Source organism: Salvelinus namaycush, chromosome 4, assembly GCF_016432855.1.
Source record: "Salvelinus namaycush isolate Seneca chromosome 4, SaNama_1.0, whole genome shotgun sequence".
Classification (NCBI taxonomy): Eukaryota; Metazoa; Chordata; class Actinopteri; order Salmoniformes; family Salmonidae; genus Salvelinus; species Salvelinus namaycush.
Window position 1 is genome coordinate 3,645,531 of NC_052310.1, and position 25,508 is coordinate 3,671,038.

General features: G+C 43.5%; 2 protein-coding genes across 4 annotated transcripts; one reads left to right on the forward strand and one right to left on the reverse strand.

Moving 5' to 3' along the window:
- Positions 1–1,668: 1,668 nt before the first annotated feature.
- Positions 1,669–2,557, reverse strand: mrps6 (mitochondrial ribosomal protein S6). The gene has a single exon (XM_038990281.1). The coding sequence runs from the start codon at positions 2,431–2,433 to the stop codon at positions 2,077–2,079; it is 357 nt and encodes a 118-aa protein (XP_038846209.1). The 5' UTR covers positions 2,434–2,557; the 3' UTR covers positions 1,669–2,076.
- Positions 2,558–2,842: 285 nt separating this feature from the next.
- On the forward strand, positions 2,843–25,292 carry nolc1 (nucleolar and coiled-body phosphoprotein 1). 3 transcript variants are annotated; one of them, XM_038991003.1, is made up of 14 exons: positions 2,843–2,978; positions 3,547–3,605; positions 3,820–3,974; positions 5,887–5,966; positions 6,660–6,768; positions 7,121–7,344; positions 7,991–8,108; positions 8,266–8,361; positions 10,008–10,622; positions 15,357–15,947; positions 16,098–16,517; positions 16,931–17,058; positions 21,346–21,426; positions 23,682–25,292. In XM_038991003.1, exons 1-14 carry the CDS (start codon positions 2,868–2,870, stop codon positions 23,838–23,840), a joined length of 2,946 nt encoding a protein of 981 aa, XP_038846931.1. In that variant the 5' UTR covers positions 2,843–2,867; the 3' UTR covers positions 23,841–25,292. The 3 variants fall into 3 exon arrangements, with proteins under 3 accessions (XP_038846931.1, XP_038846932.1, XP_038846933.1); XM_038991004.1 differs by having other exon boundaries at positions 5,890–5,966; XM_038991005.1 differs by having other exon boundaries at positions 21,366–21,426; positions 23,682–23,794.
- Positions 25,293–25,508: the final 216 nt, after the last annotated feature.

Sequence of the window (25,508 nt, forward strand, 5' to 3'; positions counted from 1 at the left end):
TGTGACTGTGACATGTGGTTGTCTCACCTAGCTATCTGAAGATGAATATACTAACTGTGACATGTGGTTGTCTCACCTATCTATGCACTAAATGTAAAGGCATCCGCAGGTTCGGTTTGCTCCTCGCAGAACTCGGGTAGGCATGGCGACCATCTGTGCTCTCATACTCCCTAAAGACCTTCGCTTGAAAAACAATTTTTTTTTAAACTGCAATATTACCGTTTGTCCCTCTTGAGCCACCGTAGCAACAACATAGCCAGGAACACTTCCTCAAAATAGTCCAAATTAATCTAACTCAAGAAATCTGTCATTAATTATGACGTTTTTGGTCTTAGTCGCAGCAATTTTACATCTAGCTAAGATGTTTGGTGCAATATTTCTCAAATGTAAAAATGTGCATGAAAACTATTTGTCTCTCGTTGAATGACTTCATGTTCCCACTCCTACTAGATGTAGTGCTGTTGACCAATCACCGAACCCTTCGGGAAGACCAAACCGAACAAAAACGTCAATGTTCATAATATATACCCAAACTGTACTGACTGGAAAGCATACGGTAAGTGTAAGTCGCTCTGGATAAGAGCATCTGCTAAATGACAAATGTTGCTTAAAGTAGTGTAATAGTATATGGTCTCAATGTAGTGTCCCAAATACAGTACTGTAATGAAACAGCAGGGAGCAGGTCTCGAACCCTCGACCTTCTAGCCCGAGATCCGGCGCGCTATCGACTGTGCCGCAAAAGCATGCTCGTGCGGCAGAGTCGATTTCCGCGCTTATAAACCCAGGGTCGTTACACTACTTTCAATTTGAATTATGATGGAATAAACACTAAGCAGCCTTCAAAAAGCCTACTTTACAGAAGTCGCTGAGGAAAACAATTCTATACCTAGTGTGGTATTGTTACGAAACCAATAACTAGCCCGCTAAAAATAAAACTACAAAAATCATGCCTAAACTCAAGATTCCAAACTCAAAACAAAAAGGCCATCGAACAAAACTAGCAGCCTCGTCGGCTTTCCAAGCTAGCACTCTGACTGACAATCACCTTAATTAGACACAGCAGAGTAATTACCAAGGCTTAGCTCAGCACCTAGACCGCCACCTGGTGATCAAGTGTGGAAGTGTCTCCTGGATAGTGTGTCTATTTCCTAACAGTAACCTTCCCCCCCAATGCAGAATGTTATTAGTTGTCAATGGAGTGAGTTTGTGTTCATGCAGGACCTCCCGCCCTCACCGTCAACTAATCATGTGAATGCGGCACACGGCGATGCGGTACACAGCTCAATTTGGTCTCTGTATGCCTCCGGAGGCCCCAAATTGCGTCACACCCTCCATGACGCCTCCGACCACATTTTCAGATCAACATAAATTGGCTCTAACACTTTAGTCTTTTCTTAATAACACTGACTTTGTTGACAGTTGCTTGAGGAAAACGTGTACTTTTAATTATATGACTGTGATATGTGGTTGTCTTAACCTTGCTACGTTAATAAGATTAATGCACTAAATTGTCTGGGCGTCTGCTAAATGACTAAGGGAAGGTAATGCGCCATTACTTTAACAGCTCACTGAATGCATTTTAGAGTAGGTGGAAATGTCATGTAATTAAACACGTACCAAAACTTGACTACCGGTATGCACTTCATGAATAAAAAATGAAACCATGTATTGTTTTACAAGTTTAAAGTGTTTAGTCATTTATTAATCAACTCTTAAAGTAGATGGCACTGAAATAGTATTACAGTATATTGGATGGTATGAATGACCAAGGAAAAGGTGTTTACATGTTGTATGCCAAAAACGTACTCAATGATACGTTGTAATTTTCCGATGGTTTTGTGTAAAGGCGGTGCCTCCCTGTTTGTCAATTTTCTTCCGTTTGGTGCCTAATGAACATGACGATGTGAGTCTTCACTCAGGATGTGAAAAATCCTGCCAACAATTTAGAAATAGAAGACAATGGAGCAGAAATAGACTTGCACCCAGGCTAAAGCCTGGCTATCAAATGCGATCCACTTCCCAATGTGTCACAGAAGTTGGGCAACTAGAAACAACTCTTATGATGCCCGTTCATTTCTACACTGTGTCCTGGAGTTTAGATGCCACCGGGGGTCCGCAACAGGGTCCATTGGAAGGCTCCGGATCATTCTTCAAGACCGTAGGCCTCACCACGTCAATGTCCCGCTCCAGATGATCCAGCAAGCCCGTGACAATACCGGGAGCAGCGTGGAAGTCAATCAGAAAGTATCCACCGCGCGTGTGTCGTTCGTTGTGTTTCGATATCTTGTACGGTAGAAGTTTCTCTCCAAGGTTCTCCAAGCCTCTCACCACAGCGCCTCGTTCCATCAAGGTTTCCACTGTGCGCCGCAAAAGTGCCGCGGTCTCCGGCCTCTGCATGGCCTTTACAATGAGGGCAAGTTCATATCGAGGCATGATTTACAGTTTGTGAAAGACAAGAACAGACAGTAATACCGTTTAAATGTCCAGACTCACAAAAATGTCCTTCATTTACAACGTTTCCCGGACGTCAAGTGCCATGTCGTGAGACGATTAGAGATGACGTAAAATATATACACTAGATTGTACCAAAGGTGGAGGGGTGTAGGTATGGCGCTTAAAACGTTTTACATAACAAAAAATATCTTGATACAATACATAATAAACGCAATTAGGACAATGTTTGGAGTTATGTCCATTAATATTACTAGTTTTGAGTACTAAATGATTATTGGTCTCAAACTAAAGATTTTTGACTTTTACAGATGTGCTTTCCGTGTTTTTTTTTATTTTGGTGACGTTTTATTACGCGACGGCGTTTCAACGCGCATGCGATTTCGGCGATATTCTTCCACACGAGCCTGGTGAAAATGGCGGAGCAAAGTTCTGTGCCGAGTGATCTTTACAAACATGTCTATTCATTTCTACTGGAGAATAAGTTTACCAAGAGTGCCCAACAGTTCATCAAACAAGCTAAAGTGGTAAGTGACATATTCCGTATACCGTTTAGTAGCTGTTGACAATGTTGTGTACCGCTCGGCTAGCTAGGTGAGCTAGCTACGCAGGAGGTACACGCCGTGCCGAGAGAACACGTGTGACTCCAACCCACCAATAATTTGTTTTTTATTAGAATACCCATTTAATATGTTAAGTTACATATTTAACTTTTAGGATGTTTTCTGCTTCAACTGCCGTCACACAATAACTGGACTAAACTAGATAGCTTAGCAAGTTCACGTTGAACGATTGAATAAAATGTCTGTCTGACTAGTCAGCAGGCTATGAAATACCGTGTGTGTACGCTATAACTACCTAACAAGCTAGATTAACATGTCAGGCGTTTATTGGGAAATGGTTATTGCTGTTGGAAAATTGATACATAATCGAAAACTTTACTTGTTCGAATAATACTCTTCAATATGTGTTTCATGCACTTTGTAGGTGAAACATTGTTCGGAAAAAAATTGGTTACATGTATTACCTCATGATGCCTATAAACCTGCAAAGAGAATAAAATGGCCGATGTGAATGATTCTTCCTTTGCAACAGCCACCCCAGGATGAAAAAGAAGCTGCGGGTCTTCTTGACATTTTCAACTTCTGGGTGAAGTAAGTACACTCTTGTCAGTAACTTTACTACCCAACAACTTCGCTGTCGAGAATGACTTGACATGTGTATATTTTCAATCCAACCTCATCTTCCCAGAGCCCCTTTGTCGATGACTGTGAGGCTAAACCATTAAGTGCACATACCAATAGTTTACATTTTCTTTAAATTATTTTTGAATGTCTCTCACTGCTCTGTTTGCCATTCCCTTCTCAGGTCTCCCGAAGCTAAGAAACGCAAGGCGCTGCCCATCGGTCCTAAAACCAGTGGCAGTCCGTCTGCTAAGAAGGCAAAGACTGCAGAGAGCTCCAGTGAGGAGTCAAGCAGTGACGAGGAGGAAGCAGCAGCACCTGTCGAGGCTGCACCCACAGGTACGCACTCATCTGTCCTTTTAATATATGCTATTTAGCAGAGACATATCAAAAGCAACAGTAGTGTGTGCATACATTTTTGTATGGGTAGCCCCGGCGGTAATCGAATCCGTGGCTTTGCAAGCACCATGCTCTATCAACTGAGCCACACTGCTGAAATGAGTTATACTGGCCTGGCCTGGAACAATGCTGGAAAGGTCAATGCAAGAGAGAATACTCGAACCAGAACATTATGGTCCAGGTTGGCCCTATAGTGTAATACCTGAGCCAGAACATTATGGTCCAGGTTGGCCCTATAGTGTAATACCTGAGCCAGAACATTATGGTCCAGGTTGGCCCTATAGTGTAATACCTGAGCCAGAACATTATGGTCCAGGTTGGCCCTATAGTGTAATACCCGAACCAGAACATTATGGTCCAGGTTGGCCCTATAGTGTAATACCCGAACCAGAACATTATGGTCCAGGTTGGCCCTATAGTGTAATACCCGAACCAGAACATTATGGTCCAGGTTGGCCCTATAGTGTAATACCCGAACCAGAACATTATGGTCCAGGTTGGCCCTATAGTGTAATACCTGAACCAGAACATTATGGTCCAGGTTGGCCCTATAGTGTAATACCCGAGCCAGAACATTATGGTCCAGGTTGGCCCTATAGTGTAATACCCGAACCAGAACATTATGGTCCAGGTTGGCCCTATAGTGTAATACCCGAACCAGAACATTATGGTCCAGGTTGGCCCTATAGTGTAATACCCGAACCAGAACATTATGGTCCAGGTTGGCCCTATAGTGTAATACCTGAACCAGAACATTATGGTCCAGGTTGGCCCTATAGTGTAATACCCGAACCAGAACATTATGGTCCAGGTTGGCCCTATAGTGTAATACCTGAGCCAGAACATTATGGTCCAGGTTGGCCCTATAGTGTAATACCTGAGCCAGAACATTATGGTCCAGGTTGGCCCTATAGTGTAATACCCGAACCAGAACATTATGGTCCAGGTTGGCCCTATAGTGTAATACCTGAACCAGAACATTATGGTCCAGGTTGGCCCTATAGTGTAATACCCGAGCCAGAACATTATGGTCCAGGTTGGCCCTATAGTGTAATACCTGAACCAGAACATTATGGTCCAGGTTGGCCCTATAGTGTAATACCCGAACCAGAACATTATGGTCCAGGTTGGCCCTATAGTGTAATACCTGAACCAGAACATTATGGTCCAGGTTGGCCCTATAGTGTAATACCTGAACCAGAACATTATGGTCCAGGTTGGCCCTATAGTGTAATACCCGAACCAGAACATTATGGTCCAGGTTGGCCCTATAGTGTAATACCTGAACCAGAACATTATGGTCCAGGTTGGCCCTATAGTGTAATACCCGAACCAGAACATTATGGTCCAGGTTGGCCCTATAGTGTAATACCCGAACCAGAACATTATGGTCCAGGTTGGCCCTATAGTGTAATACCTGAACCAGAACATTATGGTCCAGGTTGGCCCTATAGTGTAATACCCGAACCAGAACATTATGGTCCAGGTTGGCCCTATAGTGTAATACCTGAACCAGAACATTATGGTCCAGGTTGGCCCTATAGTGTAATACCCGAACCAGAACATTATGGTCCAGGTTGGCCCTATAGTGTAATACCCGAACCAGAACATTATGGTCCAGGTTGGCCCTATGGTGTAATACCCGAACCAGAACATTATGGTCCAGGTTGGCCCTATAGTGTAATACCCGAACCAGAACATTATGGTCCAGGTTGGCCCTTGTGAACCCATGCACAGATGCTGTTAGAGCAAAGTCTTGCATCGCGCTAAAATCATTATCTGCGGTGTTGCTCGTGGCAACGTCATTTTGCTGAGTCTACCTTTTAACGGTTTCTTGATGTGTTTTTGTTAGCAGCCAAAGCTCCACGCCCGGCTAAATCAGATTCCAGCAGCAGTGATGATTCCAGTGATGAGGAGGAGGCTGTAGCAAAGGTACATGAGCTATGTTTTACAATTCATCTTCTCTTTTATTATGTTAAAAATCCCTAACCATATGATCTATGGTCAGCTCCAGAACAAATTCAAGGAAACGTGCAGTATTATACAGAGCCATGATTGCATGGACCTCCCTTTCCATCTTATGTGGTGAACAGCAAACCTGGTTTATAAAAACAGATAAAGCAACACCTCACGGCATAACGCCCCCCCCCCCCCCCATGTGACCTACTTGTTGTGTGTATGTACTGACATTTATGTGGAACTGATAGATGCACACACACACACACACATACATTTTAAAAACATTAACATGTAGTTTGTGGCTGTAAACGTCTAATGTATTTTTTGTTATGTGTAGACCCCCAGTAAGATTAGCTGTCACCATTTGTTGTCGGCTAATGGGGATCCTCATAAAATATAAATGTTTGCTATAATGGCTGACCATAGGCTATAACAGAGCAATAGGGGGGGGGGGGGGGGGGGGGGGGTTTAGTGAAGATGATGCGTGTCCTGCTGAAAGCATCTCGCTGTTGAGATGTTGGTTATGTTATAAAGAAGGTGTGGGTCTGTTCTTGCAGCATGTTTTTAAATCCGTTCCTCTGCTCACAGAAACCTGTTTTTAAATCCGTTCCTCTGCTCTGCTCACAGAAACCTGTTTTTAAATCCGTTCCTCTGCTCTGCTCACAGAAACCTGCAGCAGCCAAAGCCCCAGTGAAGACGCCCGCGGGGTCAGCAGTCAGGAAAAAGGCCTCCAGCAGTGAGTCGTCTGAAGATGAGGCCAAAGCTCCTGCAGCTAGTAAGTACATGTTAACCTTTTGGAATGAACAGGAAGGCCCGCGGACACTGAATATGCTCCCAATCGCCACCTTTACTTGATAACGCTTTGATCCAGAAGGATCTCCGTCAGATTCTAGTGTCTTTCTTTAGCACAGCACCCATGTTTTTTTATTAGGATGTGCGTATGACCTCACTTTTGTACATTTTAACCTTTGTTCAACCATGAACTCCCTTGAGACATGGAATCTCTTTAGACGGAGACCTGACCAAGACGATCGCTTTACGACCATGCACACATGATCCCATATTTGTATGAGCTTTGCTTCCCTCATTGTGCGGGTGTCTTGTTGACTGTTCTTCTTGCTCTGTAGAACGAAAGGCTCCTGCCGTGACCCCTAAGGCAGGAAAGGCTGCAGCCGTGACCCCTAAGGCGGGAAAGGCTACAGCCGTGACCCCTAAGGCGGGAAAGGCTACAGCCGTGACCCCTAAGGCGGGAAAGGCTACAGCCGTGACCCCTAAGGCAGCAGCTCAGAAGAAGACTGCGAGCAGCAGCAGTAGTGAAGACAGCTCCAGTGAAGACGAGGCGCCCACTAAGGTACTGAAACTGATCCACAACACACAACCTCTCACCAGGGGGGTCTATTCAAAAAGCCTCTCAGTGGAGGAGACCTGATCTAGGATCAGTTTTGCCTTTTAGATCGTAACGACTTAAAGGTCGGTTGACAAGAAGGGGCCTGATCCTAAATCAGCAGTCCCATTCTGAGACTATTTGTAAATATGTGCCCAGGACTCACAAACAGAACAGGCGTCCACGTTACCATGGGAGCTGTGTTGTCAATGACGGCGTCCCTTCCTAGGCGTGGTACAGTATCTTCTTGATCTAACAAAGCAGTCTCGTGGGCCTCTGTCATACGATGCAGGAATGGATGAAGGAACATTAGCTATATATTGTGAAGTAAATGTGTTTTGGGGGGGGGGGGGGTAGTAAACGAGAAATTAAGACTCAGTCAACCGTAAAACTAAGTCATTACACATCTTCATGAAAAATCTACAATGTACACATTAGAACGAAAATACCAAGGCACTCTTCATATTTTGGTGGGATTTTTTTAAATGTCTTGTTTTAGCATGTCCTCAATAATAATTAAAACCACATGTACAGCTGCTATATCTTCAGACTGTCTACACGATGTAGTTAGTGATACCTGTACCTCCTAGACTGACTCGGTCTCTCCCAACAGACCCCGGTGAAACCCTCTGGCCCTGTCAAGACCCCTCCAGCTAAGGACAGTAGTTCCTCAGACAGCAGCGATGACAGCAGTGATGATGATGAGGAGGAGAAGAAGAAGAAAGTGGCAGGTAACAAACTACTGTTTGTACTCAGGGCCGGTTTCCCGGACATAAATTATTTAGAAGACTAAACTCAAATGAAGTGTTTTGTAGTCCAAGACCAGCTACATCTGTCTGGGAAACCGGCCCTGAGTGCTGCTATCTGCCACCTTGTTATTCTCCTCAGCTAAAGCAGCCCCGGTCAAAACCACCCCGGCCAAGACTGTGACCCCCAAAGCTGCCGCAGCTGCCAAGAAGGCAGAGTCTAGCTCTGAGAGCACAGGTAGGTTCTAGATCGAGTTCCTAAAGGCTATAGATCATATCTGTTGTAGACCCTGGTTCTTAAGGTTCTAGACTAGAGCGATGGTAAACACGACACGTTGTATATCTTCAGCACGGGTGAAAGGGAAAATTGAAGAAAATCCGTTGCTGTTCAACATCCTGATTTTGTTTTCATCCTTCAAACTAAAAGTCCCAATATGATAGATCACTATTTATTTATTTTATTTCACCTTTATTTAACCAGGTAGGCAAATTGAGAACACGTTCTATACACTATACATTTTGTATTTCGGTAGAAATGTATATTTTTATATGAATTTGATCGAAGTCGCGTTGGGGAAAGGGACGTAAAGAGAGAACCACTACACTAGCAGGAGGAAAGCCGCTGTCCACACAAAACGGCGAAGACCCACGTCATCCTGAGGTCTGTTGTTTTAACAACAACATATTTTGACACTGAATAAAACCAACTTATCGTCTGACCATATCCTTTGATTTCTTTGTTCTCTATCAGCTAAAACGTTATTTTGATCACTTACGCAGGCTTTTAACACAGCATCTTTTCCACTGCTGCTGGATTACTTTTACTAGCTAACCCACTAGCAGCCGTGAAACACATCACATGCAAGTTCAAATCCCCGAGCTGACAAGGTACAAATCTGTCGTTCTGCCCCTGAACAAGGCAGTTCACCCACTGTTCCTGGGCCGTCTTTGTAAATAATAATTTGTTCTTAACTGACTTGCCTAGTTAAATAAAAACATACTACCAGTTCAGCACATTTCTTTTACTGTGAAAAACAAGATCTACCTTTACCAGCATAGTAGACATTGAACGTCTATAACCAAACGGGTTAAAACTCTGTTGTTGGCTGCTGATAGCTATAGCTAGCCACATGCTAACACGAGTGATACGACTAGCAGCAGTAAACCCAGACGATGGTTAACACAACCGTTGGCTACAATGATATCCTTGCAAGTTACATCGGCTAATAAAGATCAGGAAGTAGAGCAATCATAAAGACGTGTCTTGAATTATGCCCGTTTTCATTTCAGCAAAACGGGCCGTATTCTGTTGGAATAAGCTAGCAACAACAACTCCATCGCCAAACACCATTCTAAATCCGTGTGTGTGTGGGCCAGTTCGTTTTGCTTAGCCAGCTATCTATATTTGTTTATCTACTAGCAACATAACATGAGAAGTTTTTGGGCACTTTAGTACCTACTTGGGCCTGCGTATGACTGAAACGCCAGGGGTTCCCCTAACCCTAGTCTGTCTGACGCAATAGGACTTTCTTCCCGTCTACTTGCATTTCAACCAAACATGCATGCCGGTACAGTGCACTGCCGCCAGCACCAGGCCGTTACTCCTTGACGTCAAAGCCGCAATGTATTGTACGTCTCAGTTATTGATAAATATAATTCGCATTTCTAAAATAGAAGTGTCTATTTTTGTTGTGAACTTTTGCATAAAGACTGTTTAGATGGAGTATCATCAATCTACGTTAGATTTGTGGAAATATATTGTGAAACTTGTCAAAAAATTTTTTTTTAATGACGAGCCACTATTCCAACTGTTTTACCTGAGTTGAGGTGTTATGATTTTAAAGTGGAAGTGAACAGTTTCATTGATTCTCTTGTTCCTCTTAGACTCCAGCTCTGAAGAAGAAGAAGCAGCAAAGAAGCCAGTGGCCAAGTCTACCCCGGCCAAGTCTACCCCGGCCAAGTCTACCCCGGCCAAGTCTACCCCGGCCAAGTCTACCCCGGCCAAGGCTACCCCAGCAGAAGACTCTGACTCCAGCTCTGAGGATGAAGAAGAGGCTAAGAAGCCAGAAGTAATAAGGGTTAAGTCCACAGCTGTCAAAATAACAGTTACCCCTGCCAAGGAAGACTCTTCCTCAGACTCCAGCTCAGAGGAGGAGGAGGAGGGTTCGAAGACTGTGAAAGTAACGCCAGCTACAGCAGCAGTAACGGTGGCAAAGGTAAAGGAGCAGGGGGCCAAGACTGTGACTGTCGCGGGGGCCAAGGCTACTGTGAAGGTGGTGGAAGACGGCTCCTCTTCCTCGAGCTCCGAGGATGACGAAGAGGGGACAGTGAAAGTAGCACCAGCTAAGGTGACTCCTACCGTGACCCGGGGCAAGGCTGCTGAGTCCTCCTCGGACTCTGACTCAAGCTCAGAAGATGAGGAAGAGGCTAAAAAGCCAGCAGCCAAGGTGACTCCAGCGAAGACTGCCCCAACTAAGAAATCAGACTCTTCCAGCTCTGGTAAGACAGATTTAATACAATAGGCTGTAAGATGGACTGAGTCATTTTAGAATGTGTCCCAGATCTGTTTGTGCAGTCTTGCCAACTCAACTGAATAGGTTGGCAAGAGGCCACAAAAAGATCTGTGACTCGGGTTAGAGACTCATTTACTTTTTTACTATTATGCATGGGTTATGTTACAAAACCTTTAAACAATGCAGTAAATTGCGACTCATTCTCGCCGGTTGGACACCTCTATGGTCTTCTCAGGGCTAATACTTTGCTAGATAGTTCTCATGATGGTGACGTCCATCAGATCTGTATACGGCGCCATAAGCAAACCGGAAAACGTACATCCAGAGGTGGCGCTCCTAGTGGCCGTGGACTTTAATGCAGGGAAACTTAAATCAGTTTTACCTCATTTAATTCAGCGTGTTAAATGTGCAACTAGAGGGGAAAAACACTTAAGACCACCTTTACAGAGACATGTACAAAGCTCTCCCTCGCCCTCCATTTGGCAAATTTGACCATAATTATATCCTCCTGATTACAAGCAACAATTAAAGCAGGAAGCGCACGTGAATGGTTCAATGAGGAAGTGGTCAGATGAAGCAGATGCTAAGCTACAGGACTGGTTTTCTAGCACAGACTGGATTATGTTATTGGATTCCTCCAATGGCATTGAGGGGTAAACCACATCAGTCATTGGCTTCATCAATAAGTGCATCAAGGACGTCGTCCCCACAGTGACCGTACGTACATTTTTAAGAATGACGAAGCATCAAACGGGGAAAGCTTCATAACAGGTCTAAGATCGATGCGTACTACACCGGCTCCGACGGTCGTCGGACGTGGCAGGGCTTGCAAACTATTAGACTACAGAGGGAAGCACAGCCGAGAGCTGCTCAGTGACAAGCCTACCAGACGAGATAAATAACTTCTATGCTCGCTTCGAGGCAAGTAACACTGAAACATGCATGAGAGTACCAGCTGTTCCGGACGACTGTGTGATCACGCTCTCCGTAGCCGATGTGAGTAAGACCTTCAAACAGGTCGACATTCACAAGGCCGCAGGGTCAGACAGATTACCAGGACGTGTACTCAGAGCATGCGCTGACCAACTGGCAAGTGTCTTCACTGACATTTTCAACCTCTCCCTGATTGAGTCTGTAATAGAGGTCGACCGATTAATCGGAATGGCCTATTAAATAGGGCCGATTTCAAGTTTTCATAACAATCGTTAATCTGCATTTTTGGACACCGATTATGGACGATTACATTGCACTCCACGAGGAGACTGTGTGGCAGGCTGACTACCTGTTATGCAAGTGCAGCAAGGAGCCACGGTAAGGTGCTAGCTAGCATTAAATATATCTTATAAAAAACAATCAATCTTAACATAATCACTAGTTAACTACACATGGTTGATGATATTACTAGTTTATCTAGCGTGTCCTGCGTTGCATATAATCGATGCGGTGCCTGTTAATTTCTCATTGAATCACAGCCTACTTCGACAAACGGGTGATTTAACAAGCGCATTCGTGAAAAAAGCACTCGTTGCACCAATGTGTACCTAACCATAAACATCAACACCTTTCTTAAAATCAATACACAAGTACAGTGGGGCAAAAAAGTATTTAGTCAGCCACCAATTGTGCAAGTTCTCCCACTTAAAAAGATGAGAGGCCTGTAATTTTCATCATAGGTACACTTCAACTATGACAGACAAAATGAGAAAAGAAAATCCAGAAAATCACATTGTAGGATTTTTAATGAATTTATTTGCAAATTATGGTGGAAAATAAGTAAAAAATAATAACTAAGTAATAATTTGCAAATAAATTCATTAAAAATCCTACAATGTGATTTTCTGGATTTTCTTTTCTCATTTGTCTGTCATAGTTGAAGTGTACCTATGATGAAAATTACAGGCCTCATCTTTTTAAGTGGGAGAACTTGCACAATTGGTGGCTGACTAAATACTTTTTTGCCCCACTGTATATATTTTTAAACCTGCATATTTAGGTAATATTGCCTGCTAACATGAATTTCTTTTAACTGGGGAAATTGTGTCACTTTTCTTGCGTTCCGTGCAAGCAGTCAGGGTATATGCAGCAGTTTGGGCCGCCTGGCTCGTTGCGAACTGTGTGAAGACCATTTCTTCCTAACAAAGACCGTAATTAATTTGCCAGAATTGTACATAATTATGACATAACATTGAAGGTTGTGCAATGTAACAGGAATATTTAGACTTATGGATGCCACCCGTTAGATAAAATACGGAACGGTTCTGTATTTCACTGAAAGAATAAACGTTGTGTTTTCGAAATGATAGTTTCCGGATTTGACCATATTAATGACCTAAGGCTCGTATTTCTGTGTGTTATAATTAAGTCTATGATTTGATATTTGATAGAGCAGTCTGACTGAGCGATGGTAGGCAGCAGCAGGCTCGTAAGCATTCATTCAAACAGCACTTTCCTGCATTTGCCAGCAGCTCTTCGCTGTGCTTCAAGCATTGCGCTGTTTATGACTTCAAGCCTATCAACTCCCGAGATTAGGCTGGCAATACTAAAGTACCTATTAGAACATCCAATAGTCACAGGTATATGAAATACAAATGGTATAGAGAGAAATAGTCCAAAAATAACTGAAACCTAAAACTTCTTACCTAGGAATATTGAAGACTCATGTTAAAAAGGAACCACCAGCTTTCATATGTTCTCATGTTCTGAGCAAGGAACTTAAACGTTAGCTTTTTTACATGGCACATATTGCACTTTTACTTTCTTCTCCAACACTTTGTTTTTGCATTATTTAAACCAAATTGAACATGTTTCGTATTTTTATTTGAGACTAAATAGATTTTTATTTATGTATTATATTAAGTTCAAATAAGTGTTTATTGTTCATTCAATATTGTTGTAATTGTCATTATTACAAATATATATTAAAATCGGCCAATTAATCGGTATCGGCTTTTTTTGGTCCTCCAATAATCGGTACCGGTGTTGAAAAATCGTAATCGGTCGACCTCTGGTGTGTAATACCAACATGTTCCAAGCAGACCACCATAGTCCCTGTGCCCAAGAACACCAAGGTAACCTGCCTAAATGACTACCGACCCGTGCGCTCATGGCTATAGCCATGAAATGCTTTGAAAGGCTGATTATGGCTCACATCAACACCATTATCCCAGAAACCCTAGACCGACGCCAATTTGCATACCGCCCCAAAATATCCACAGGTTTCATCTCTATTGCACTCCACACCGCCCTTTCACATGTGGACAAAAGGAACACCTATGTGAGAATGCTATTCATTGACTACAGCTCAGCGTTCAACACCATAGTGACCTCGAAGCTCATCACTAAGCTAAGGACCCTGGGACTAAACACCTCCCTCTGCATCTGGATCCTGGACTTCCTGACGGGCCGCCCCCAGGAGGTAAGGGTAGGTAACAACACATCCACCACTCCGATCCTCAACACGGGGGACCCTCAGGGGTGCGTGCTCAGTCCCCTCCTGTACTCCCTGTTCACTCATGACTGCATGGCCAGGCACGACTCCAACACCAAGTTTGCCGATGACATAACAGTAGTAGGCCTGATCACTGACAACGACGAGACAGCCCATAGGGAGGTCAGAGAACTGGTCATGTGGTGCCAGGACATCTTCCTCAACGTGATCAAGACAAAGGAGATTGTGGACTACAGGAAAAGGAGGACCGAGAATGCCCCCATTCTCATCGACAGGGCTGTAATGGAGCAGGTTGAGAGCTTCAAGTTCCTTGATGTCCACATCACCAACAAACTAACATAGTCCAAACACACCAAGATAGTCGTGAAGAAGGCACAAAAAAGCCTATTTCCCCCTAAGGAAACTGAAAAGATTTGGCATGGGTCCTCAGATCCTCAAAATTCTACAGCTGCACCATCAAGAGCATCCTGACTTGTTGCATCACTGCTTGATATGGCAACTGCTCAGCCTCCGACCACAAGACAATACAGAGGGTAGTGTGTACGGCCCAGTACATCACTTGGGCCAAGCTTTCTGCCATCCAGGACCTCTATAGCAGGTGTTGTCAGAGAAAGGCCCTAAATTGTCAGACTCCAGCCACCCTAGTCATAGACTGTTCTCTCTGCTACCGGTACCGGAGCGCCAAGTCGAGGGCGAAAATGCTTCTAAAAAGCTTCTACTCCAAAGCCATAAGACTCCTGAACAGCTAATCAAAGGGCTTTCCAGACCCTTTTACACTGCTGCTACTCTCTGTTTTATAATCTATGCATAGTCACTAACTTTACCTACATGTACATATTACCTCGACTAACCGGTGTTAGCAGTTGATGTTATTATTCAATAACAAAGACACCAAAGCAAATCAGGGGGAGAAAAAATAGATTTATTTGAAAAGGACAAATCATAGATATGCTGGGAGGTTATAGATGTTCAGTCTTCCCTGTCCTCAGTATTCTGTTCTCACTCTGCACCAGTTGAATACATTTCAGTCTGACACCGGATAAAGCTGTCTGAACTTGTTAAGAAATATTTTTCTCTTTGTTGGGCGCTGAATAATTTTTTGGAAATATTTTCCCCCCGTGTCCACAAAAACACAGTAAAGTGTTACATAGCACTAGGTAGTGGGGGATTATAATTTAGGTCTTGGCTTAGACGATTGTCAAACAAACTCACATTATTTAACTGAATCTACCATTTAAAATGCTGTATTGTTCACATCTGTCTGTCCTGTAGACTCTGACAGCAGTTCTGAGGACGAGACACCAGCTAAACCTGCTGCAGCTGCCCCAGCCAAGGCCCCAGCCAAGGCTGCTACAGAAAACAGCTCGGACTCCGAGTCTTCTTCTGAAGATGATGAACCCCCAGCTAAGAAGGCTACCCCAGCCTCTGTTGCTAAACCAGGCTCCAAACCAGCCACCTCGGTTACTAAACCAGGCTCCAAACCAGCCACCCCGGTTACTAAACCAGGCTCCAAACCAGCCACCCCGGTTACTAAACCAGCCTCCAAACCAGCCACCCCAGTGGTGACTAAATCAGCCCCAGCCAAAGCAGCAGCCGAGAGCAGCTCCGATTCAGACAGCTCGGACTCGGAGGACCAGGCTGCTGCCGCCAAGAAGACCACCACCAAACCTGCAGCCAAGAGTCCTGCCGTCAAGACACCGGCTAAAGCTGCAGAGTCGTCATCGTCCGAGGAGAGTAGCTCTGAGGAAGAAGAGGCCAGTAAAAAGGCTGTAAAACCCGCCACCACCCCCAAGACCACCGCAGCAGCCAGACCTAAAGCCAAGGAGGACAGCAGCTCTTCAAGTGACTCCAGCGATGAAGAGGGTAAGAAGATTCACAGATTCTCTCTCATACTTATGTGTAGGCTTATTTTTTTGTTGTGTATCTTTTTCATATTTCGAGGTCGCTTGTGAATAAGCATTCCATTGTATTTTTTATACATATGACAACTAAATTGAACTTTGAACCTTGCAGCAGCAGCGCCCAAACCAGCAGCAGTGAAGGCTACAACCCCAGCCTCAGCTAAAAAGGCAGCCGAAAGCAGCTCGGACTCTTCCGACAGTTCCGACTCGGAGGTGGAGACAGAGGCCGCCAAGACGACGCCCGCTAAGCCTGCTCTGACCAATGGAAAGCCAGCTACACCCAAAGCAACCACCTCTGCAGTCAAGGCAACTAAACCGACCAAGGCTGCCGAGTCTTCCTCTTCCGAGGAGAGTAGCTCTGAGGAAGAGGAGGCCAGTAAAAAGACTGCCACCCCCAAGACCACCCCCAAGACTACCCCAGCAGCCAGACCTAAAACCAAGGTGGCCAGCAGCTCATCAGACGACTCTTCTTCAGAAGAAGAAGAGGCGGCGGTGAAAGCACCGGCAGCAGTCACCACTCCCATCGCTAACGGTGAGTGTTGAACGCCACTAAAAAGGTACAGTCTGGAACCTGGGGAAACTGTTCAATGGTCATTTTAAATTCATGATATTTACCCATTTTGATTCTTGACAATTTATAGCTTTTAAATGCCTCCATAAGCCTCAGTACAACTGAGGCTATCTGTTGAGTGCTATCTTAATGGCCTACATATTGGAGCCATTTACCAAAAGAAGGAAAAATGGCCCATGTTTTGCAGCAAGGCTAATTATCACGCTACAATTAAATTAGTCATCCTTGTTTGAATTGTTTTATAGTTGTATTGCCCTTTTTTAAATGGGTTATTGGGTTCGTTTAAATTCTTATAACCAGGATTGTTTTTATATAACTGGATAGATTGACAAGAAGGATATTTTTCTCATTATCCCTCTTCTCTCCCTCCACAGGCACTGTAAACGGTAAGAGAAAAAGGAATGGAGAAGCCTCGTCAGAGGATGAGGAAGAATTAACGACACCTAAAAATAAGAAGGCAACAACAACTAAACCACAGACGTTCCCTAAAGTCTCTAAGAAGGTGAGAACAGAGACTGGCTGGCGCTGGGCTTGTATAACTATTTAATACTTATTTGTTGGTTTGATTCAGAGTATTTGTTGTATATGGTAAATAAACTTTAACATGGTGTCAGACTATTAGTATACAGAAATAGATGTTTCATTTCTGTACCACAGAGATATTTTCTGGCATGTAAAGTGCATTCGGAAAGTATTCAGACCCCTTGACTTTTTACACATTTTGTTACGTTACAGCCTTATTCTAAAATTAATTTAAATTGGTTTTTTTCCTCGTCAATCTACCTTATAACGATAAAGCAAAAACAGGTTTGGACATATTTGCTAATTTATAAAGAAATTTAAAAACAAATTCTACACTTGTATTTTTCTCTGCATATCCTATCAAGCTCTGTCGGGTTGGATGGGAGCGTTGCTGCGCAGCTATTTTCAGGTTTATCCAGAGATACGCTTGACATTTCAAGACCGCTCCTGCGTTGTCTTGGCTGTGTGCTGACAGTTGGCGCTGAAGGAGATGGCTGCCATTTTACAGGCTCCTAACCAACTATCCTATTGTGTTTTCGCGTTATTTGTAACTTATTTTGTACGTAATGTTTCTGCCACTGTCTCTTAAGACCTGAAAAGAGCTTCTAGATCTCAGGACAGCGATTACTCACCTCGTACTGGACCAAGATTATTATTTTTCTTAAACGAGTCGGACGCGAAGGATTTGCTTCAGACACCCGACGAGGCCCAAATCCCTGTCCTTCTCATTAAGAAGAGACTGAGATATCGGGAATCTAGGTCAGGGTGCCTTGTAAGGATCCGACGGCGAGTGAGTAATCCCCCTCTACCAACAGTTCTATTAGCTAACGCGCAATTGGATAACAAAATGGATGAGCTCCGCTCAAGACTACTGTTAGCAGTGGATGTTATTATTCAGTAACACAGACCCCGAAGTAAATCAGAGGGAGGTAAATACGTTTATTCAAAGAGAACAAATCATGCGGGGAGGTAGATGTTCGTGCTCCCCTGTCCTCAGTGATTCTCTCCACAGAACAAAGGAACGGGAATTGATTTATAACCCAGCCCTAGCTTGTGGTTGACCAATAAGAATTCCTTGCAATAAAACTGGGCCAATGGCCAAATAACAAGTATCCTATTTCAGGCTCAGTGCCTAGACAAATTCCTGCCACGTATCTGACCCAGTGATCAATAATTTCCTATTACAGAAAAAACACAATTTCCATTGATCATTAAATCTAGTCTTTTCGTCCTCTGCGTTGTGTATTTATCTTCAAAATATTCTTACACTATCCTACCAACGGGATATTAACTGTAATATCTTATGTTTCACCGAGTCGTGGCTGAACAACATACAGCTGGCTGGGTTTATGCTGCATCGGCAAGATGGAACAGCTGCCTCCGCTAAGACAAGGGGTCTGTGTGTCTTTGTCAATAACAGCTGGTGCACGAAAGCTAATATTAAGGGAGTCTAGAGGTTTTGCTGGACTGAGGTAGAGTATCTCATGATAAGCTGTAGACCACACTATCTACCAAGAGTTTTCATCGTTATTTTCGTAGCTGTTTATTTACCACCACAAACCGATGCTGGTACTAAGACGACACTCAACGAGCTGCATAAGACCATAAACAAACAAGAAAATGCTCATCCAGGGGCAGCGCTCCTAGTGGCTGGGGACTTTAATGCAGGGAAACTTATCCATTTTAACCTCATTTCTACCAGCATGTTACGTGCAATCAGAGGGGGGAAAAACTCTAGACCGCTTTTACTCCACACAGAGCTGCTTACGAAGATCTCCCTCACCCTCCATTTGGTAAATCTGACCATAATTCTACCCTCCTGATTCCTGTGAAATTTAAAGCAGGAAGTACCAGTGACTCGCTCAATATGGAAGTGGTCAGATGACGCAGATGCTAAGCTACAGGACTGTTTTGCTAGCACAGACTGGAATATGTTCCGGGATTCATCCGATGGCATAGAGTATACCACATCAGTCACTGGCTTTATCAATAAGTGCATCAACAACGTTGTCCCCACAGTGACCGTACGTACATACCCCAACCAACATCTGCACTGAGCTAAAGGCTAGAGCTGCCGCTTTCAAGGAACGGGACTCAAACCCGGAAGCTTATAAGAAATCCCGCTATGCCCTCCGACGAACCATCAAACAGGTAAAGCGCCAATACAGGACTAAGATTGAATCGTACTACACCGGCTCCGACGCTTGTCGGATGTGGCAAGGCTTGCAAACTATTACAGACTACAAAGGGAAACACAACCGAGAGCTGACCAGTGACACGAGCCTACCAGACGAGCTAAATTACTTCTATGCTCGATTCGAGTCAAGCATGAGTGCATCAGACGACACAACAGTAGTAGGCTTGATCACCAACAACGACGAGACAGCCTATAGGAAGGAGGTGAGGGCACATCGGAGTGCCTCACTCAACGTCAACAAAGCAAAGATGATTGTGGACTTCAAGAAACAGCAGAGGGAGAACTCCCCTTATCCACATCGAGGGGACAGTAGTGGAGAAGGTGGAAAGCTTTAAGTTCCTCTGTACACATCACGGACAAACTGAAATGGTCCACGCACACAGTGGTGAAGAATGTGCAATAGCGCCTCAACCTCAGGAGGCTTAAGAAATGTGGCTTGTCACCTAGAACCCTCAATTTTTACAGATGCACAATTGAGAGCTTCCTGTCGGGCTGTATCACTGCCTGGTACGGCAGCTGCACCGCCCACAATCGCAGGGCTCTCCAGAGGGTGGTGCGGTCTGCCCAACGCATCACCGGGGGCAAACCACCTGCCCTCCATGACCCCTACAGCAACCGATGTCACAGGAAGGCCAAAAAGATCATCAAGGACAACCACCCGAGACACTGCCTGTTCACCCCGCTATCATCCAGAAGGCGAGGTCAGTACAGGTGCATCAAAGCAGGGACCGAGAGACTGAAAAACAGCTTCTATCTCAAGGCCATCAGACTGTTAAACAGCCGTCACTAACACAGAGGCTGCGGTCAACATACAGACTTGAAATCATTGGCCACTAATAAATTATCACTAGTCACTTTAATAATGTTTACATATCTTGCATTACTCATCCCATATGTATATACTATATTTTATACCATCTATTGCATCTTGCCTATGCCGCTTGTTCATTGCTCATCCATATATTTATATGTATATATTCTTATTACATCTCTTAGATAGTTGTTGGGAATTGTTAGATATTGATGCACTGTCAACTAGAAGCACAAGCATTTCACTACACTCGCAATAACATCTGCTAACCATGTGTATGTGACCAATAACATTTTATTTGAGATATTACCTCAACTAACCTGTGCCCCTCACATTGACTTTGTACCGTAACACCCTGTATATAGCCTCCACATTGACTCTGTACCGGTAACACCCTGTATATAGCCTCCACATTGACTCTGTACCGGTAACACCCTGTATATAGCCTCCACATTGACTCTGTACCGTAACACCCTGTATATAGCCTCCACATTGACTCTGTACCGTAACACCTGTATATAGCCTCCACATTGACTCTGTACCGGTACCCACTGTATATAGCCTCCACATTGACTCTGTACCGGTACACCCTGTATATAGCCTCCACATTGACTCTGTACCAGTACCCCCTGTATATAGCCTTCACATTGACTCTGTACCGGTACACCCTGTATATAGCCTCCACATTGACTCTGTACCGTAACACCCTGTATATAGCCTCCACATTGAATCTGTACCGTAACACCCTGTATATAGTCTCCACACTGACTCTGTACCGTAACACCCTGTATATAGCCTCCACATTGACTCTGTACCGTAACACCCTGTATATAGCCTCCACATTGACTCTGTACCGTAACACCCTGTATATAGCCTCCACATTGACTCTGTACCGTAACACCCTGTATATAGCCTCCACATTGACTCTGTACCGTAACACCCTGTATATAGCCTCCACATTGACTCTGTACCGTAACACCCTGTATATAGCCTCCACATTGACTCTGTACCGTAACACCCTGTATGTTGACTCTGTACCGGTACCCATTTTAGAATAAGGCTGTAACGTAACAAAAAGTCAAGGGGTCTGAATACTTTCCAGAGGCACTGTATACGTTTCAGATATGTTTGTTTGGGTCTATACAGAACTGAGGTGCATTGTGGAACTAACTGGTCTGTGTCATTGTGGCGCATTGTGTCAAATATGGACGTAACTTGCCTCCTAAATTCCCTGTTTGACCCGTCTGTCCCTCCTAAAGATCAATGTACCTTTCCGTAGAATAAGAGAGGAGGACATTGATGTGGATAACCGACTGGCCGATAACTCCTTCGACGCCAAGGTGAGAACGCCACTCCCCTCTGTGTACTAATGGGGCCAGCTCAAACCTGATTCAGTTGCAATTTGTATAATTATTTCCTTTATAACACATCTGACTAAGAACACACATTACAGTTCTGTGTACTAAGCCCTTCATTTAAACACCATTACAGTTCTGTGTACTAAGCCCTTCATTTAAACACCATTACAGTTCTGTGTACTAAGCCCTTCATTTAAACACCATTACAGTTCTGTGTACTAAGCCCTTCATTTAAACACCATTACAGTTCTGTGTACTAAGGCCTTCATTTAAACACCATTACAGTTCTGTGTACTAAGGCCTTCATTTAAACACCATTACAGTTCTGTGTACTAAGGCCTTCATTTAAACACCATTACAGTTCTGTGTACTAAGCCCTTCATTTAAACACCATTACAGTTCTGTGTACTAAGCCCTTCATTTAAACACCATTACAGTTCTGTGTACTAAGCCCTTCATTTAAACACCATTACAGTTCTGTGTACTAAGCCCTTCATTTAACACCAATACAGTTCTGTGTACTAAGGCCTTCATTTAACACCAATACAGTTCTGTGTACTAAGCCCTTCATTTAAACACCATTACAGTTCTGTGTACTAAGGCCTTCATTTAACACCAATACAGTTCTGTGTACTAAGCCCTTCATTTAAACACCAATACAGTTCTGTGTACTAAGCCCTTCATTTAAACACCGTTACAGTTCTGTGTACTAAGCCCTTCATTTAACACCAATACAGTTCTGTGTACTAAGCCCTTCATTTAACACCAATACAGTTCTGTGTACTAAGCCCTTCATTTAAACACCATTACAGTTCTGTGTACTAAGCCCTTCATTTAAACACCATTACAGTTCTGTGTACTAAGCCCTTCATTTAACACCAATACAGTTCTGTGTACTAAGCCCTTCATTTAACACCAATACAGTTCTGTGTACTAAGCCCTTCATTTAAACACCATTACAGTTCTGTGTACTAAGGCCTTCATTTAACACCAATACAGTTCTGTGTACTAAGCCCTTCATTTAAACACCAATACAGTTCTGTGTACTAAGCCCTTCATTTAAACACCAATACAGTTCTGTGTACTAAGCCCTTCATTTAAACACCGTTACAGTTCTGTGTACTAAGCCCTTCATTTAACACCAATACAGTTCTGTGTACTAAGCCCTTCATTTAAACACCATTACAGTTCTGTGTACTAAGCCCTTCATTTAAACACCATTACAGTTCTGTGTACTAAGCCCTTCATTTAACACCAATACAGTTCTGTGTACTAAGGCCTTCATTTAACACCAATACAGTTCTGTGTACTAAGCCCTTCATTTAAACACCATTACAGTTCTGTGTACTAAGGCCTTCATTTAACACCAATACAGTTCTGTGTACTAAGCCCTTCATTTAAACACCAATACAGTTCTGTGTACTAAGCCCTTCATTTAAACACCGTTACAGTTCTGTGTACTAAGCCCTTCATTTAACACCAATACAGTTCTGTGTACTAAGCCCTTCATTTAAACACCATTACAGTTCTGTGTACTAAGGCCTTCATTTAACACCAATACAGTTCTGTGTACTAAGGCCTTCATTTAACACCAATACAGTTCTGTGTACTAAGGCCTTCATTTAACACCAATACAGTTCTGTGTACTAAGGCCTTCATTTAACACCAATACAGTTCTGTGTACTAAGGCCTTCATTTAAACACCATTACAGTTCTGTGTAAACATTATTGGTGATATTTATTCACCTCTAACAAGTCATTTCTGGGTAATGATTTAAATACCTTACTGTGATTGGTTAAAATGGTCAAAAAGAAACAAGCAGCTTCTTAGCAAAGAGCGATTTCCCCCAATCACCAATTTAGCTGGGAGGGGAAAACAAGTTATTGGCCGAGAGCTTTGGAACTCTTTCTTATTGGTCTATTAACTAATTTACTGCCTTGTGATGTCACTAGACAGACAAACTCCATCCTACCAAAACAGGCTGACATTTCAGGCCATCTTTTCAAACACTAAAAGGGCATTATCATTTCGCAGTATTATTCCAACCTCTTTATGTCATTAATCATTCACACTCTGAATGGACAACAGCACGTTCACACATTAGCTTGCACTAATTTACCGTGCTTGATCATTAAACTCTACAGTAGTTATGACTTGACAGTCGTCAACCCTTCAACCAGGGATGTGATCATTGGCTAGACTGGTTCTGACTGTCTCTCTGCTTTCTCCTCCTCAGCGCGGGTCGGATGGAGACTGGGGCCAGAGGGCCAATGACGTGCTCCGCTTCACCAAGGGAAAGTCCTTCCGCCACGAGAAGACCAAGAAGAAGAGGGGTAGCTACTGTGGAGGAGCCATCTCCCAGTCCGTCAACTCCATCAAGTTCGACAGCGACTGAGAACCTAGTCATCGTTTGTCACTACCCCTCTCTCTCCTCTCTCTCGACCCAGGACTATCTGAGGACCAGGACAGTCTGCCCCCCCCCCCCCCCGACCCCCTCAGCAGCAACCTGACTGAGCTGAAGATCATGAACTAGATCTGAGACTGCTGCACTCATATAACTGGCTGGTGATTTTTAGTTCGTACGTCTGTGTTAAACCAGTCCTTTAAAATGCACATTTGTGGAATGACGGGTGTAGAAGTGGAGACTAGCTTTCCTTGAAATGGCACCCTATTGCTATGTAGTGCACTGCTTTTGACCTTATTGAAAGTAGTGCACTATACGTAGGAAATAGGGTACCATTTAGGACACAGGTAAGGCTGCAGGGGAGGTCTTGACTGTCTCCCCTGTGCTTTCAGGACGGATCACAAAGGATTCATGTACAACATATAGCCACCAGGTGGCGGTAGTACGCCACATTTCAATTTAAACTGTTCAGATTTCTTGTTTCCTTTTTCTCTCAGCCCGTTAATCTGTTGCTTGCTGTGATATTGTTGGCCTGGATCTCACACCTTCTGTCCAGTGATTTAAAAAATAATGATAATTCAGTGGTAAATTTAAATTCTGTTTCTTGTGTATTGCAGTTTGCATTGTCAGACACATTGCGGGGAGAAGGGTTATTTGTTTGATTTTTTGTATGGAACATGCAGACCTGTGGTTTGAGAGTTGAATGAAATGTTCTTTAGTTTCTCTTTGGTATGATTATTATGGTGTGAATCTTTCGTAGTGGGTGCGTTCCAGGCTGACTACATTGCAGTGGCCTACCAGATCTCACGCCTGGATAAGGATTCAACCGCTGCAATGTAGTCTGTTTGGAACGTACCCGTTTTCTTCTACTGCAGACTCATGTACGGCCGTCACGGTTTAGATTTTGTAGGTTTTATGTCACTATTTAAGTTTTTCAGCCTGGGATCATCCAACTGTCATTACAAGCTGCAGTCTAAAAAAAAAAAAAACTTCCTGGGTCGTGTTCAGTAGGGTATACTGAAACAAAACGTTTTGAAACGGTAAACTCAGTATGTTGTGCCTACTGAACAGGATCTGGTTGCATCTGAAATGGCACCCCATTCACTCCTGGTCGTAAGTAGTGTACCGTAGGGAATACGCTGCCATTTCAGATGTGATGATGTTTCCTGCTGAGGTGAAACTGCCAGGTGGTTCAGCAACCAGCCCCAAGTTGTTTTAATTTTGTGAATTTTCAATTTCCTGTTTCTATTCCTATAAACACCCTTAGTCTTATCGAGTATTAGTATTATTATTACTTGAATAAAATACTTGGTTGTCCCAATCTCTCCTTCCTCCCTCCACATTCAAAAGCTGTCTTTTCCTTTGATTTGTGAACTTAGAGGAGTTTCAGCAACTCCTGGAGGACAGGAATTAAATAAAAAAAATGTTTTACCATTTGATTTACTTAACGTTGTCCTCTAAGTTACTGAATCTCTTTTCTACTGTAGTTTGCTACTCAATTCATGCACTTTGGTTGAAGAGGAACGAGGTAGTGATCCATTTGCATACTTTTGACTAGGGACCAGGGAAGCAAAAATTACTTCCCTTTTTAGCATACCTTTATTTAACATTTTAGGCAAGTCCTTATTTACAATGACGGCCTAGGAACAGTGGGTTAAC

What these genes read in the sequence shown, in the direction of transcription:
- mrps6 (XM_038990281.1), bottom strand. Translation starts at nt 2,433, where the DNA reads ATGCCTCGATATGAACTTGCCCTCATTGTAAAGGCCATGCAGAGGCCG.
- nolc1 (XM_038991003.1), top strand. Translation starts at nt 2,868, where the DNA reads ATGGCGGAGCAAAGTTCTGTGCCGAGTGATCTTTACAAACATGTCTAT. An exon ending in GAAGAAGAAGAAAGTGGCAG is followed by an intron (nt 8,109 to 8,265) that starts GTAACAAACTAC and finishes TATTCTCCTCAG; the next exon opens with CTAAAGCAGCCCCGGTCAAA. An exon ending in TCCCTAAAGTCTCTAAGAAG is followed by an intron (nt 17,059 to 21,345) that starts GTGAGAACAGAG and finishes TCCCTCCTAAAG; the next exon opens with ATCAATGTACCTTTCCGTAG.